The 17987-nt window shown below is 41.0% G+C and overlaps 1 protein-coding gene across 2 annotated transcripts in view; it reads right to left on the bottom strand.

Moving 5' to 3' along the window:
- LOC118393193 (anthrax toxin receptor 1-like) overlaps positions 1-17987 on the bottom strand; it is a 53302-nt gene that overhangs the window by 25155 nt on the left and 10160 nt on the right. For both annotated transcript variants that reach the window (XM_052461475.1, XM_035785615.2), the window contains exons 2-10: positions 13373-13444; positions 13099-13170; positions 12095-12176; positions 11901-11934; positions 11663-11742; positions 2779-2847; positions 2572-2652; positions 1448-1508; positions 696-794 (exon numbers count right to left, since the gene is read on the bottom strand). In XM_052461475.1, the coding sequence (XP_052317435.1) occupies positions 696-794; positions 1448-1508; positions 2572-2652; positions 2779-2847; positions 11663-11742; positions 11901-11934; positions 12095-12176; positions 13099-13170; positions 13373-13444 (650 nt within the window). The remainder of the gene's footprint in view (positions 1-695; positions 795-1447; positions 1509-2571; positions 2653-2778; positions 2848-11662; positions 11743-11900; positions 11935-12094; positions 12177-13098; positions 13171-13372; positions 13445-17987) is intronic.

Raw genomic sequence — 17987 nt, 5'->3', positions numbered from 1 at the left:
TGCTAAGTAGCACCATACTGTAAAAGGTATAAAACCGTAATAGTGAACGCAGCTGAAGACTGTACTTTGATCTGCTATCAAATTCCATAGATTCAATTCTTCATGACTTGAACATCCCCTCATCCTCTTCCTCTCAGGCCCAGACTATATTTTCTCTTTGTTTGTAATTAGAGCATGCCCTCCCACAGCTATATGTTGGCATGCATCGGAGGGGGCTGGTCTCACACATCCATTAAGCCACTTCAAGACCACAGGGGGAACTTGGATGTGCCTCCAGGGCTTTTCCCCAGACTGCCTTGTGTGTGACACTGTTTCCCTTGATCTTCTAGCTCTGGTGCAGTCCCAGGCCGTTAAAGTACAAATGTACCCTTTAAAATCAAAAACCAGTAATACCAGAAACAAATGGCATAGGCACTTGTTTGGGCATAGAGAACCCCTACTGATCTCCTGAACGTAACTTTTGGGAAGCATTAAGAGACATCAATAAGAAAACATTGACTTTTACTGTGTCTAACTCATAACACCACGTCTGTCATCCATTTCCTGGGCAGTTTTACTCTTACAGCTGCAGTAAATACAACTTTGTGTGTCCTATTGCATGATTAGCAAATACTTTACACATTATTAACATGTCTTTAAAACAAACAGAACACAGGTCCACTTGTTTATTCATTTTGAGTTGGTGCTCCACTTACTCTTGGTGAGTGTGTCGTTGATTCGGAAACTGCACAGGACCTTATGGACATTCCGAGCATGGAGGAAGCCATTTCCTCTCACCACCACCTGGAACGTTTCTAGAGAGGGAATAGAGAAACACAATGACTAAGGAGGCATACAGCCAGTTAGAGTGTAAAACTGAACTGAATTTGTCACACCATGTGTTCAAGCTAACATCTGAGTCTATCATCTCAGCATCTCACACCCTGGTCACATTCAGCCAACAAACTCTAAACCACCATGCCCTGACCATAGTGGTTGTTGAAGATAAACTATTTTTTCTGAATGCCTTAAGAATTGAGATGTTGCTGTCAATGAGACTTCAACTGCAGTTGTCCAGACATTTGGAGATTTGCTGCTTTAGTGGGAGCCAATATCACATAACGCAGAAAACCTGAAGCGTAAATACTTCTTTTTACAGTGAGGAAGGTGGTGTGTTGTAAGACTGTAGAATGGACAATAATGGCAGCATTACACATCAGATAAAAGAGAGAAAGAAATTATTTGTGTCCTTAGTACAGTAGTTTTGTTGGGACTAGTCCAGGTTGAATCCTTCATGACAAAAGAAGTTGCTGCTACTGTGTGTAAGAGATATTTACTGCACACCAGTCTGCTGGCCCTGCCAATTCTCGTCCTGTTGTGCGCTCCAATATGAGGGGGCCTTAAAATGTATGATTTAATGATCTGAGGCCAGAGAGGATAAATACAGGCCAGAGGTCTGTACACTTACCTCCTGCACAGATACTGGAGGGTTCCACTGCCAGGATCTCAATACAGGACTTCTTTAAGATCTATGGGAGTTAGAGAGACATGTGGGCTTTGGGCCAAGGTCTGGCTTGTTACAGAGCATTGTGTGTTGCTTTATTGAGGGTATTGGTTTAATAATATAATCCCTATACTCCTTTTACTGGCAATTACAGTATCAGTGTGTACCTGTGCACCTCATTTATAGGGTCTGCTTAATGTCTCCTGTTCTCCTCTCTGTGCTCCTCTCTGTTCTTGTGTTCTGGGTGTATATCTCTCTCTATACCCCCACTGTTCAGAGAAAGTATGTGTTGTAAGCCTGAAGATCGGTTTGATTTACTGCATGCTGTCCTTCTTTATTGAGTCTGAGCCAGCAGCTTTCAGCATGCTGTTAATGGGCTCCAGATGCCAGTCAACTTGTCTGACTGACCTCGAGCTCTGTTAGAGGAACTCAGTGCCCGGGCGACAATGGCCTCTCCACGACTCTCCTTTTCTTTCCTTCCTCCGCTATTGAAATAGTTTGAGCGGATACCAAAATATAAGTCAATACCTTTGAGGTGGAAGCTATAATGAACGAATGCATACACTTTGATCCTGTTTGGGTAGACTCCACTACCTTGGATCAAAAGCTGGGAGGTCAGAGTCACAGCAGGTTTTCCTGAAATTCTGTTTCTGGTGAGTTTTGATGGATGGAATATTTCTGTTTATTGTTTTCTTTAATCCTATTCTCCCTTGTTTCCTATTTGATTAATGTGTTAATGGATTTAGATATGTACTGCAGTGAGAATTATTGAACACAATCTCTGGATGGATGGTGCAGTGTACATTAAAGATGCTGTTATTCTAACCTTCCCACTGGGCACAGACGTCAGTCTATTTTTGGTTAAGTTATCTTCCAAAAATGTCACAATAACATTTGATTTATGTTAAAAGTTGGATAAAAAAAATATGAAATTCCCTTACCTTAATGACTTTTTGCAAATCCAATCAGTTTTTACATTGATTCAACCTTATCACGTATCATTCTTTGTTGTTGAAATGACGTGGAAACAACGTTGAGTTTTTGCCCAGTGGGATCCTTGTGTTAGTCGTCAGGTCTGAACCTCTTACCGAATCAATGACCCCCTGCAGTGCTTCAAAGCCATCATTCACTGGGAAGACATGGTCCTTGCTATCAGCAATCATTGCCAGCTGAGGAAGAAAAAAAAGTGTCATACAGTTCTACACAGCCACCAGCCTCTTTTCCAAATGACGTTTGGGATACAGTTTGAGACCAAGTCAAATCAGAGCACAATGAAGCAAGATGCGTCAACACACCTGTGTCTCATTGAAGTCCTTCACCCCCACGCAGTATACTGAGGCACCCAGACTCCGCGATCGGTTGGCCTGTCAGGTATTCACAGAGGAGCAAAAACAGGAAAGACTGTCGACACCTGGAATCGCACTACATCAATCAAAACACATACACTGACAACACTCCAGATAGCTACAGTCTTCGGAAAAAGAAGTGCTATCTAGAACCTAAAAGGGTTATTCGTCTGTTCCTATAGGATAACCCTTTGAAGAACTATTTTTTGTTCCAGCCGAAGAACCCTTTTGGAACCCTTTTTTCTAAGAGTGTATTCTGGACACCGATGGGTAGATTTGACAAATAGCTAAGGGCATTGACCTCTGGCTGACTGATATTCAATAAAAATAATTAGACGTTGAAGGAAACCATTTATTGGCAAAAGCCTGTAGACTAGAGCCAACAGAGCCCATGAGCCAAATGTTACATTTCATGAACATCTGAAAGAATGCCCTACAGAGCTACGCTGACAATATTATTCAATGTGAGTGACAGGAAGTTTTAAACTATTGTTGAAAAGCTCCCTGTTAAGTGACACTTTCCCCACACATTTTGAAAGCTACTGAGAGAGATATCAGCCTCACTTCATCTGAGTGGCTGGCCTTGCTGTCTGCATGTGTCCAGGTTTTTTTGGAAGTGATTAAAAAGCCCCAGTCATTGGTTCCTTTTGCAGATGTGTGGCGAATGACTGGGCCTTTTTAATTCACCGGGCAGATGGGAGATATAAATCTGACAGACGCTTTGACATCCTTTCCCTTCTCTGGAAAGAGGGGATCAAAGTGTTACCGAGGTGATGTACAGTATATGGTGCTGGTGTTTGATCTGTGCCCACAGTAGTGCAACTTCTGTTGACAATTTGTGGTCTTGTCTCCCTCTCGCTCTCTCTCTCTCTCTCTCTCTCTCTCTCCCTCTCAATTAAATTAAATTCAAAGGGATTTATTGGCATGAGAAACATGTTTACATTGCCGAAGCAAGTGAAATAGATAATAAACAAAGGTGAAATAAACAACAAAAAATAAACAGTTAACATTACACTTACAAAAGTTCCAAAGGAATAGAGACATATCATATTATGGCTATATACAGTGTTGTAACGATGAACAAATAGTTCAAGTACAAAAGGGAAAATAAATAAACATAGATATGGGTTTTATTTACAATGGTGTTTGTTCTTCACTGGTTGCCCTTTTCTCGTGGCAACAGGTCAAAAATCTTGCTGCTGTGATGGCACACTGTGGTATTTCACCCAATAGATATGGTAGTTTATCAATGGATTTGTTTTTCAAGTTCTTTGTGGGTCTGTAATCTGAGAGAAATATGTGTCTCTAATATGGTCATACATTTGGCAGGAGGTTAGGAAGAGCAGCTCAGTTTCCAACTCATTTGGTGGGCAGTGTGCACATAGACTGTCTTCTCTTGAGAGCCAGGTCTGCCTATGGCAGCCTATCTCAATAGCAAGGCTATGCTCACTGAATGATGTAAAATATATCACTAGCCACTTTAAACAATGCTACCTAATATAATGTTTACATACCCTACATTATTCATCTCATATGTATACGTATATACTGTAATCTATATCATCTACTACATCTTTATGTAATACATGTATCACTAGCCACTTTAACTATGCCACTTTGTTTACATGCTCATCTCATATGTATATACTGTACTCGATACCATCTACTGTATCTTGCCTATGCCGCTCTGTACCATCACTCATTCATATATCTTTATGTACATATTCTTTATCCCCCTACACTTGTGTGTATAAGACAGTAGTTTTGGAATTGTTAGTTAGATTACTTGTTGGTTATTACTGCATTGTCGGAACTAGAAGCACAAGCATTTCGCTACACTCGCATTAACATCTGCTAACCATGTGTATATGACAAATAAAAGTGGATTTGATTTGATTTTTAGTCTGTACATAGACAACAATTTCCTTACTTTTGTGTCAGTCACTTTGTACTCTCTGTTTAGGGCCAAATAGCGTTCTGGTGTTCTCCGTTTTTTTTGTTAATTCTTTCCAATGTGTCAAGTGATTATCTTTTTGTTTTCTCATGATTTGATCTGGTCTAATTGTGTTGCTGTTCTGCGGCTCTGTTTGTGTTTGTGAACATAGCCCCAGGACCAGCTTGCTTAGGGAACTCTTCCCCAGGTTCATCTCTCTGTAGGTGATGACTTTGTTATGAAGGTTTGGGAATCACTTCCTTTTAAGTGGTTGTAGAATTTAACGGCTCTTTTCTGGATTTTTATAATAGGCAGGTATCGGCCTAATTCTGCTCTGCATACATTATTTGGTGTTTTACGTTGTACACTGAGTATGTTTTTCCAGAATTATGCATGCAGAGTCCCATTTTGTGAATTCTTGGTTGCTGAGCAAACCCCAGACCTCACAACCATAAAGGGCAATGGGTTCTATAATTGATTCAAGTATTTTTAGCCAGATCCTATAATTGGTATGTAGAATTTTTTGTTATTTTCGATGGTGTAGAAGGCCCTTCTTGCCTTGTCTATCAGATCGTTCACAGCTTTGTGGAACCTGTGGTGCAGATGCTTAGGCTGTGGCATATACCGTTTTTTGTGTGCTCTAGGGCAACGGGGTCTAGATGGAATTTTTTGGAACACCATTATTTTTGTCTTACTGAGATTCACTGTCAGCGCCCAGGTCTGACAGAATCTGTGCAGAATATCCTTCCTTGGTTGGGGACAGAAGCACCAGATGTCACGATCGCCGTCGATTTCGTGGAAATGACCGGACCAAGGTGCAGCGTGGTGAGCGTACATTTTTCTTTATTATAAATGTCGCCAACAAAACAAGAAACAACAAAAAACTAACGTGATGCTTACTAGGGCTGTACAGGCCACTAACAAAGACAACTACCCACAAAATACAAAAGTAAAAAAGGCTGCCTATGTATGATTTCCAATCAGAGACAACGATAGACAGCTGTCCCTGATTGAGAACCATACCCGGCCAAAACACAGAACATAGTGTGTCCCACCCGAGTCACACCCTAACCAACCAAACATAGAGAATAAAATGATCTCTACGGTCATGGCGTGACACCAGATCATTAGCAAACATTTTACTTCAGATACTAGTAGGGTGAGGCCAGGTGCTGCAGACTGTTCTAGTGCTCTCGCCACTTTGTTGGGGCTCAAGCTGCATCCCTGTCTCACCCCACGGCCCTGTAAAAGAAATGTGTTTTTTTTTTCAATTTTAACCACACACTTGTTTGTGTACATACATTATATAATTTTGTATGTTTTTCCCCCAACACTGCTTTCCATCAACTTGCATAGCAACCCCTCATTCCAAATTGAGTCAAAAGCTTTTTTGAAATCAATAAAGCATGAGAAGACTTTGCCTTTGTTTTTAACGTGGTCCTTCTGTGGCTCAGTTGGTAGAGCATGGCGCTTGTAACGCCAGGGTAGTGGGTTCGATTCCCGGGACCACCCATACGTAGAATGTATGCACACATGACTGTAAGTCGCTTTGGATAAAAGCGTCAGCTAAATGGCATATATTATTAACTCTTTGTTTGTCAATGAGGGTGTGCAAGGTGAATACGTGGTCTGTTGTACCATAATTAAGTAAAAAGCCCATTTGACATTTGCTCAGTACATTGTTTTCACTGAGGGAATGTATGATAATGATAATGCAGAGGATTTCCCCAAGCTTGCTGTTGATGCATATCCAACAGTATTTATTGGGGTCAAATTTGTCTACACTTTTGTGTATTGGGGTGACCAGTCCTTGGTTCCAAATATTGGGGAAGATGCCAGAGATGAGGATGACGTTTAAGTATAACCAATTGATTACGTATAACCAATTGAAATTTGTGGTCTGTATATTTTATCATTTCATTTAGGATACCATCAACACCACAGGCATTTTGGGGTTGGAGGGTATATATTTTGTCCCGTAGTTCATTCAATGTAATTGAAGAATCCAGTGGGTTCTGGAAGTCTTTAATTGTTGATTCTAAGATTTGTATTTGATCATGTACAGTGCCTTGCGAAAGCCCCCTTGAACTTTGCGACCTTTTGCCACATTTCAGGCTTCAAACATAAAGATATAAAACTGTATTTTTTTGTGAAGAATCAACAACAAGTGGGACACAATCAGGAAGTGGAACGACATTTATTGGATATTTCAAACTTTTTTAACAAATCAAAAACTGAAAAATTGGGCGTGCAAAATTATTCAGCACCTTTACTTTCAGTGCAGCAAACTCTCTCTAGAAGTTCAGTGTGTCACGCCTTGGTCTTAGTATTTTGTGTTTTCTTTAATTATTTGTTCAGGCCAGGGTGTGACATGGGGTTATTGTATTGTCGTATTGGGTTTTTTGTAGGCATTGGGATTGTGGTTGATTAGGGGTGTGTCTAGTATAGGCTTGGCTGCCTGAGGCGGTTCTCAATCAGAGTCAGGTGATTCTTGTTGTCTCTGATGGGGAACCGTATTTAGGTAGCCTGGGTTTCACTTTGTATTTCGTGGGTGATTGTTCCTGTCTCTGTGTAGTTTCACCAGATAGACTGTAATTAGGTTTCACGTTCCGTTTTGTTGTTTTGTATTTGTATCAGTTATTTCATGTACCGCGATTCATTCATTAAAGACATGAGTAACCACCACGCTGCATTTCGGTCCGACTCTCTTTCTACAAACGAAGAAAGCCGTTACACAGTGAGGATCTCTGAATGATCCAATGTTGACCTAAATGACTAATGATGATAAATACAATCCACCTGTGTAATCAAGTCTCCGTATAAATGCACCTGCACTGTGATAGTCTCAGAGGTCTGTTAAAAGCGCAGAGAGCATCATGAAGAACAAGGAACACACCAGGCAGGTCCGAGATACTGTTGTGAAGAGGTTTAAAGCCGGATTTGGATACAAAAAGATTTCCCAAGCTTTAAACATCCCAAGGAGCACTGTGCAAGCGATAATATTGAAATGGAAGGAGTATCAGACCACTGCAAATCTACCAAGACCTGGCCGTCCCTCTAAACTTTCAGCTCATACAAGGAGAAGACTGATCAGAGATGCAGCCAAGAGGCCCATGATCACTCTGGATGAACTGCAGAGATCTACAGCTGAGGTGGGAGACTCTGTCCATAGGACAACAATCAGTCGTATATTGCACAAATCTGGCCTTTATGGAAGAGTGGCAAGAAGAAAGCCATTTCTTAAAGATATCCATGAAAAGTGTTGTTTAAAGTTTGCCACAAGCCACCTGGGAGACACACCAAACATGTGGAAGAAGGTGCTCTGGTCAGATGAAACCAAAATTGAACTTTTTGGCAACAATGCAAAACGTTATGTTTGGCGTAAAAGCAACACAGCTCATCACCCTGAACACACCATCCCCATTGTCACACATGGTGGTGGCACCATCATGGTTTGGGCCTGCTTTTCTTCAGCAGGGACAGGGAAGGTGGTTCAAATTGATGGGAAGATGGATGGAGCCAAATACAGGACCATTCTGGAAGAAAACCTGATGGAGTCTGCAAAAGACCTGAGACTGGGACGGAGATTTGTCTTCCAACAAGACAATGATCCAAAACATAAAGCAAAATCTACAATGGAATGGTTCAAAAATAAACATATCCAGGTGTTAGAATGGCCAAGTCAAAGTCCAGACCTGAATCCAATTGAGAATCTGTGGAAAGAACTGAAAATTGCTGTTCACAAATGCTCTCCATCCAACCTCACTGAGCTCGAGCTGTTTTGCAAGGAGGAGTGGGAAAAAATGGCAGTCTCTCGATGTGCAAAACTGATAGAGACATACCCCAAGCGACTTACAGCTGTAATCGCAGCAAAAGGTGGCGCTACAAAGTATTAACTTAAGGGGGCTGAATAATTTTGCACGCCCAATTTTTCCGTTTTTGATTCGTTAAAAAAGTTTGAAATATCCAATAAATGTCGTTCCACTTCATGATTGTGTCCCACTTGTTGCTGATTCTTCACAAAAAAATACCGTTTTATATCTTTATGTTTGAAGCCTGAAATGTGGCAAAAGGTCGCAAAGTTCAAGGGGGCCGAATACTTTCGCAAGGCACTGTATCATTTCTATTATATGTTTTTCCAAAAAGATTGGAGAAGTGGTTTATCCATACATCTCTGTTTTGGATGGATAACTCTTTGTGTTGTTTGTTTAGAGTGTTCCAATTTCCCCTGAAGTGGTTAGATTCTTGTCACGTTGTATAAATGATTGGAGACAGGCACAGGAATTTGTGATAAGGAGGTTTAATTCCCCACCCAAAATATACAACATGCCATGAAAAGGCATGGGGACAAAGCCCAAAACAAACACGTACAAAAACAAAAACCTGCACTACACTACACAGGGCGAGACCCGTGATAGCAAATGTACAACAATACACAGGATGAGAACCGTAATAACAAGTGCACAAACCACGAAATAACAAGCATAGGTACTCACAGACCAACAGACACGGGAACACTAACCGACAAAACAATGGTGAACAGAGGGCACATATATACAATTACTATTCAGGGGGAATGGGAACCAGGTGTGCGTAATGAAACAGTTCAGTGATGCCTAGAGGCCGGTGACGTAGCTGTACCTTATTTTTCTGTAGTGTATTTCTGTATTGTTTTAGTGATTAACCATAGTGAAGGTGTAGGCTTAGGTTTTCTGGGTCTCTATGTTTTTGGTTGGATAGGTTTCTCAATTTATTTCTTAGCTTTTTCCATTTTTCATCAAATCATTTGTCATTGCTGTTAATGTTCTTCGGTTGTCTGCTTGAGATTTTTAGATTTGATAGGGAAGCTGAGAGGTCAAATACTGTATACTGTTTAGGCATTCTAATGCCAAGTTTACACCTTCACTATTACAGTGAAACATTTTTTTCCAGGAATGTGTCTAAAAGGGATTGAAATTGCTGTTGCCTAATTGTTTTTTAGTAGGTTTATATAACAATTTCCTTCCATCCATAGCATTTCTTAATATTATGCAGATCCTTTGGCTTTGATGCCTCATGATTGAGTGTTGCTCTGTTCAAGTAAACTGTGATTTTGCTATGATCTGATAGGTGTGTCAGTGGGCTAACTGTGATCGCTCTGAGAGAATCTGGGTTGAGGTCAGTGACGATGTCATCTGCAGTACTACTGCCAATGGATGAGATGTAGGTGTACCTACTGTAAGAGTCCACACGAAGCCTACCATTGACTATGTACAGACCCAATGTGTGAAAGAGCTTCAGGAGTTGTGTTGGTTGTCTTGTCATAATTGTGTCTAGGGGGCACATTTCCGCGGGAATGCTGTCACCTCCATGTACAGTTGAAGTCGGAAGTTTACATACACTTAGGTGAGATTTTTCTTTTTAATAACAAACTATAGTTTGTCGGTTAGGACATCTACTTTGTGCATGACACAAGGAATCTTTCCAACAATAGTTTACAAACAGATTATTTCACTTATAATTCATTGTATCACAATTCCAGTGGGTCAGAAGATTACATACACTAAGTTGACTGTGCCTTTAAACAGCTTGGAAAATTCCAGAGAATGATGTCATAGCTTTAGACGCTTCTGATAGGCTAATTGACATCATTTGAGTCAATTGGAGGTGTACCTGTAGATGTATTTCAAGGCCTACCTTCAAACTCAGTGCCTCTTTGCTTGACATCATGGGCAAATCAAAATAAATCAGCCAAGACCTCAGAAAAGAATTGTAGACCTCCACAAGTCTCATTCATCCTTGGGGGCAATTTCCATACACCTGAAGATACCACGTTCATCTGTACAAACAATAGTACGCAATATAAACACCATGGGACCACGCAGCTGTCATGCCGCTCAGGAAGAAGATGCATTCTGTCTCCGAGAGATGAACGTACTTCGGTGCGAAAGGTGCAAATCAATCCCAGAACAACAGCAAAGGACCTTGTGAAGATGCTGGAGGAAACAGGTACAAAGTATCTATATCCACAGTAAAACGAGTCCTATATCAACATAACCTGAAAGGCCGCTCAGCAAGGAAGAAGCCACTGCTCCAAAACTGCCATAACATAGACAGACTACGGTTTGCAACTGCACATGGGGACAAAGATAGTACCTTTTGGAGAACTGTCCTCTGGTGTGATGAAATAAAAATAGAACTGTTTGGCCATAATGACCATCGTTATGTTCGGAGGAAAAAGGGGGAGGCTTGCAAGTCAAAGAACTCCATCCCAACCATGAAGCATGGGGTGGCAGCATCATGTTGTGGTGGTGATTTGCTGTAGGAGGGACTGGTGCACTTCACAAAATAGATGGCGTCATGAAGATGGCCAATTGTGTGGATATATTGAAGCAACATCTCAAGACATCAGTCAGGAAGTTAAAGCTTGGTCGCAAATGGGTCTTCCAAATGGACAATGACACCAAGCATACTTCCAAAGTTGTGGCAAAATGGCTTAATGATAACAGTCAAGGCATTGGAGTGGCCATCACAAAGCCCTGACCTCAATCCTATCGAAAATTTGTTGGCAGAACTAAAAAAGCATGTGCGAGCAAGGAGGCCTACAAACCTGACTCAGTTACACCAGCGCTTTCAGGAATGGGCCAAAATTCACCCAACTTATTGTGGGAAGCTTGTGGACTACACCCGGTAGTTTGGTGGATTTGACTACCAACTCTCTGTGACCTAGAGGGTAACCCGTGGGTCAGTCTCCTCTATACCATGTTTCCTGTAGGATTAGATGCCTTCAGACCTCTCTCTTTCGCTCTCTCTCTCTTTCTCTTCACACAACTAAATACAATTCAATTCAAAGAGCTTTATTGGCAGGGGAAACATATGTTTACATTGCCAAAGCAAATGGAGTAGACAGGTTGTGCTTACCTCCCTCTCAGCATAGTAGAAGAGGTCCTCATGCAGCTCCCCATCTGTGAGAGCGATAATGACACTTGCAGTACGGTATCCTATAAACAGACACAAAACCTTTGATTCAGATCTAAATGCTTCCACAGAGCTATTCAAATAATAATAATGATAGACAAACAGATATACTTGAGAAATTAATATATGATGCAAGATGTACAACAGGAATAAATTGAAATATTTTTATTGAACTACACACCTTCAGAGTTTCCATAGTATATCTGCTCACTGGCCTGTAAAAGAAGAGGAATTGGATTGAAAAAGGACACAAATCTGTCCTGTGAATAAAGCAACTATTCATACTGATACAGGTGCCATTTTGTCTCTGAACCATGGTCTTTGTTCCAGCTCAGAGATTCCAGCTCAGAGCTCAGCTAAAAGCAAACAGCTCACCCTCTGGATGCCTTCGTGCATAAAGGTGTCTCCACCTGGAAGTACCCTCTGGAGCTCCTCCAGACCTTTTCGAATCTGCTCCCTGAGCAAGCAGACCAAAAGACAGATGAGAGAGCAGTTCATACTCATCATGTATCACCCCTCACCCTGCAGAAGTACCTATCTCATTGATATAACTGCAGCTATAAAGCTATGAAAATCGTAAATTGCAAGACCTTAAAGAAGTAGCTATAGGTATTGATGTAAATAGAGTCATCATAGTGATACATGTGGTTGATATGCTACTATTAAATCATACTGTCAAACTAAAACATTGGGTACAGCATTAAACCTTGTGCATGCATGCACATAATCTTGAATGACAAGTGAGTCGCTTTAATCCCAAAAAATAGAACTGTGAATTAATATTTAACAGATTAAATTTTTTACTGTTTTCTTGTGAAATTCAGTCTTCTTTGTAAACTAAAAGCAGACAGACAGATATGAAATGACAAAGACAATTGTTTTTAATAAGCACAGAAACAATCTATTTATTGAAGTGGCATTCCATTTCAGAGAGTAGTGATGGGCTTTGTGTGTGCTTCAGGTTTTAAGAGATCAAGCTTAGATTTAGGGATCTATTGCCAGCGGACACTGTCCAGCAGAGAGTAAGGAAATGAGTCTTGTGTAAAATGAGATAGCAGGAAGACCATAAACATTGAAAAGGTTTCAGTGCCTGTGTGGAAACTGCCTGAAGAAAGATTAGACACATATGCAACACATGATATATTATAAGCCACATGTTGAAGCATACAGTTTGCCAAAGGATTGACAGCATTGTCAGTTGAGCTCAATGTGAGGGTGTTGTGATTTTTATTTATGTCTCTAATTCAATTGAACAAATCCTGCATGTTTATCTGGTTTCTGTGTTCTTGATAATCAACTCAGTTCAGAATCAGCAAATAGCTGACATCTTGTGCAGACGTAATACCCAAATCCTAAGAAAAAAAAGATTGTTCCCTTACCTGTCTTCTGTAAGCCGCATCAAAATCCGTCCCTCAGTAGAGAACACAATGAAGGACATGCGCAGCTGTGGACTGGAGAGAAATGAACAATACCAAGACCATTTATATTAATGTTATCTCTGTTGTCAGTTCACTAACAATCACAACAAGCAATGAAATACATCATACCCACACCATGTGTGGTTATTGGTTAATATTTGTGTTTATATTGAATATATCTAAAGTTTATATTCACTACAGGGTATTTCAACAATGTGGGACAAAGTATTCTCACCTTATGAACTTGTGAGCCAGATGTTCCACAAAGTGATAGATTTCAACCCAGTGGTGCTGCACACTCCCAGATCTGCGAAGTGAGATGACATGTCGATGAGGAGTTTGCATAACAGAGTTATGCAGGGAGTCAGGGGGGTCGAATTGTACTTTATCTGTAGAAAGGCAGCATCTGTCGTTAAACATTTTCACTATTATGTGGATCCTTCTCTACAGTCAGAGTGTTTGACGCAAAGGCTTGAATGTGCATCAAATATGCACACCAAGCTTTTGCACTTCCTACAGTATTTTCTGTAATCAACTAACAGAAAGCATATTTCTACTTAACTTGGTGCTACTTCTTCTGCACATCATGCTGTATCCCCACCTAGTGTACACACTTCATCCTATCCAACCATTACAGTTTTTGATGATGTTTATCTTGGCTGCATGCAGTCTTTCCCTCCCTGTGTGTAATTGTTATACAGTTCCTCAAGCTGTCTGGCTTCACTACTGTAGCAACACTGTGGCCTGTATGCTCTTCCTACCAGAAAATAGCTTCGGAAGCACACATTCCATTGGAACACGTAACCTTGGTTGAAGAGCAACAGTGTACAGTAATGTATAACTCTGATTGATTTATTAGATAGTTGCCATCTTTGGACTGCCCCAATGATATCATACTGATGCAGAGCAGTGACATTCTTCTCAGATTACTTTCAATGTTTTTACAATGCAGCCCCAGTAATGATCTTAGTGTTATTTGAGTCAGGAAAATGATCCGTCATAATACCTGCAGTACCGGTCAACAATTTTTCTTTATTTTTTAAACTATTTTCTACATTGTAGAATAATAAAGAAGACATCAGAACTATGAAATAACACATATAGAACCATGTCGTAACCAAATAAAGTGTTTTTCAAGAATCTTATATTTGAGATTCTTCAAAGTTTCCTTGATGACAACTTTCCACACTCTTGGCATTCTCTCAACCAGCTTCATGAGGTAGTCACCTGGAATGCATGTGAATTAACAGGTGTGCCTTGTTAAAAGTTCATTTGTGGAATTTCTTTGTGTTGTGACAAGGTAGGGTGGTATACAGAAGATAGCCCTATATGGTAAAATACCAAGTCCATATTATGGTAGGAACAGCTCAAATAAGCGAAGAGAAACGACAGTCCATCATTACTTTAAGACATGAATGTCAGTCAATCGTAACATTTCAAGGACTTTGAAAGTTTTCAATTGCAGTCACAAAAACCATCAAGCGCTATGATGAAACTGGCTCTCATGAGGACCGTCACTTGAATGAAGACCCAGAGTTACCTTTGCTGCAGAGGATAAGTTCATTAGAGCCTTCATTACCAGCCTCAGAAATTGCAGCCCAAATAAATGTTTCACAGAGTTCAAGTAACAGACACATCTCAACATCAACTGTTCAGAGTAGACTGTGTGAATCAGGCCTTCATTCCTTTTGGGTTGTGCCGTGGCGGAGATCTTTGTGGGCTGTACTCGGCCTTGTCTCAGGGTGGTAAGTTGGTGGTTGAAGATATCCCTCTAGTGGTGTGGGGGCTGTGCTTTGGCAAAGTGGGTGGGGTTATATCCTGCCTGTTAGGCCCTGTCTGGGGGTATCGTTGGATGGGGCCACAGTGTCTCCCGACCCCTCCTGTCTCGGCCTCCAGTATTTATGCTGTAGTAGTTTATGTGTCGGGGGGCTAGGGTCAGTCTTAAATCTGGAGTATTTCTCCTGTCTTATACAGTGTCCTGTGTGAATTTAAGTATTTTTTAATTTTTTATTTTACCTTTATTTAACCAGGCAAGTCAGTTAAGAACATATTCTTATTTTCAATGACAGCCTGGGAACAGTGGGTTAACTGCCTGTTCAGGGGCAGAACGACAGATTTGTACCATGTCAGCTCGGGGGTTTGAACTCGCAACCTTCCGGTTACTAGTCCAACGCTCTAACCACTAGGCTACGCTGCCGCCCCGTATGCTCTCTCTAATTCTCTCTCTCTCGCTTTCTTTCTTTCTTTCTTTCTCTCTGAGGACCTGAGCCCTAGGACCATGCCCCGGGACTGCCTGGCTTGACGACTGCTGTCCCCAATCCACCTGGCCGTGCTGCTGCTCCGGTTTTAGCTGTTCTGCCTGCGGCTGTGGAGCCCTGACCTGTTCACCGGACGTGCTACCTGTCCCAGACCTGCTGTTTTCAACTCTCTAGAGACAGCAGGAGAGGTAGAGATACTCTGAATGACCGGCTATGAAAAGCCAACTGACATTTACTACGGAGGTGCTGACCTGTTGCACCCTCGAAATCCACTGTGATTATTATTATTTGACCCTGATGGTCATCTATGAACATTTGAACATCTTGGCCATGTTCTGTTATAATCTCCACCTGACACAATCAGAAGAGTACTGGCTACCCCTCATAGCCTGGTTTCTCTCTAGGTTTCTTCCTAGGTTCTGGCCTTTCTAGGGAGTTTTTCCTATCCACCGTGCTTCTACACCTGCATTGCTTGCTGTTTTGGGTTTTAGGCTGGGTTTCTGTACAACACTTTGATATATCAGCTGATGTAAGAAGGGCTTTATAAATACATTTATTTGATTTGAGTCATGGTCGAATTGCTGCAAAGAAACCACCACTAAAGGACACCAATAAGAAGAAGAGACTTGCTTGGGCCAAGAAACACGAGCAATGGACATTAGACCGGTGGAAATCTGTCCTTTGGTCTGAGTCCAAATTTGAGATTTTTGGTTCCAACCGCCGTGTCTTTGCGGAATGCAGAGTAGGTGAACGGATTATCACCCCATGTGTAGTTCCTACCATGAAGCATGGAGGAGGAGGTGTGATGGTGTGGGGGTGCTTTGCTGGTGACACTGTCTGTGATTTATTTAATATTCAAGGCACACTTGACCAGCATTGCTACTACAGCATTCTGCGGCGATACGCCGTCCCATCTGGTTTGTACTTAGTGGTACTATCATCTGTTTTTCAACAAAACAATGACCCAACAGACCTCCAGGCTGTGTAAGGGCTATTTGACCAAGAATTAGGGTGATGGTGTGCTGCATCAGATGACCTGACCTCCACAATCACCCGACATAACCCAATTGAGATGGGTTGGGATGAGTTGGACCACAGAGTGAAGGAAAAGCAGCCAACAAGTGCTCAGCATATGTGGGATCTCCTTCAAGACTGTTGGAAAAGCATTCCATGTGAAGTTGGATGAGAGAATTACAAGAGTGTGCTAAGCTGTCATCAAGGCAAAGGGTGGCTACTTTGAAGAATCTCAAATATAAAATATATTTTGATTTGCTTAACACTTTTTTCATTGCGACATGATTCCATATGTGTTATTTCATAGTTTTGATGTCGTCACTATTATTCTACAATGTCGAAAATAGTAGCAATGAAGCTTTTGGCTGGTACTGTACATGTCAATGTCTTTGTAATGCAGCCCCAGTAATGAACTTATTGGAGTCAGGTAAATGATCAGTCATAATGCCTACATGTCAATGTGTTTATAATACAGTCCCAGTAATGATCTCAGTGTTTTTGGAGTCAGGTAAATGATCGGTCATTATGTGTTTTTGAAGTCAGTTAAATGAACAGTTGTTATGTGTTACTGGAGTCAGGTAAATTTTCAGTCATTATGTGTTATTGAATTCAGGTAAATGAACAGTCGTTATGTGTTGTTGGAGTCAGGTAAATGATCAGTCATTATGCCTACATGCCTGAGTGACCGTGTATTTTAAATTAGGCCAGTCTGACGGGGCTGTAGCAATGTACGGTTGCTCTACGTCACTGTGTATGCATGGCTGACAAAATGAGACGCATACTGTTTCTTTTCATGTCATTACAGTGCATGGATTTTTCTCGATTCATTACAGTTACACACAGTTATTAACTTAAAGGTCCAATGTAGCCGTTTTTATCTCAAGATCAAATCATGTCAGGGCACCTTAGTGTGATTGTTTTAAATTGAAATGGTCAAAAATAAATGAAAATAGCTTCCCAGCTAGCACATAATGTTCTGAGAACCATATGTTTCTTAGAGCTTGGTGAGAACGTGGTTGTCCTGTCGTTATTTTGCAAACAACTGTAATGGAATTTTAATGTTTGTGCTGTTCTTATAACTAATTTATGTGTTCTATTTATGTGCTGTTATATAAACCAATTTCTGTGTTCATGCTCGTGGCTGACTGAACGAATCCCCACTATCAGTCGCTACAATTTGGCAGTACGCCCAGACCTTGTTTTGAGAACGAAAGATCTCAGTTTCAAGGTCTTAGCTTAGAGAGAAGAAGCCTCACGCATTTTGACTCCTAGAGATGAACATACTTTGGTGCGAAAAGTACAAAGGACCTTATGAAGATGGTGGAGGAAACAGGTACCAAAGTATCCACAGGACAAACTAGTCCTATATCGACATAACCTGAAAGGCCGCTCAGCAAGGAAGAAGCCACTGCTCCAAAACTACCATAAGAAAGCCAACATACGGTTTGCAACTGCACATGGGGACAAAGATCGTACATTTTGAAGAAATATTCTCTGGTCTGATGAAACAAAAATTGAACTGTTTGGCCATAATGACCATCATTATGTTTGGAGGAAAAAGGGCTTGCAAGCTGAAGA

Source organism: Oncorhynchus keta, chromosome 14, assembly GCF_023373465.1.
Source record: "Oncorhynchus keta strain PuntledgeMale-10-30-2019 chromosome 14, Oket_V2, whole genome shotgun sequence".
Taxonomy (NCBI): Eukaryota; Metazoa; Chordata; class Actinopteri; order Salmoniformes; family Salmonidae; genus Oncorhynchus; species Oncorhynchus keta.
This window is presented reverse-complemented; position numbering and strand designations above follow the sequence as displayed.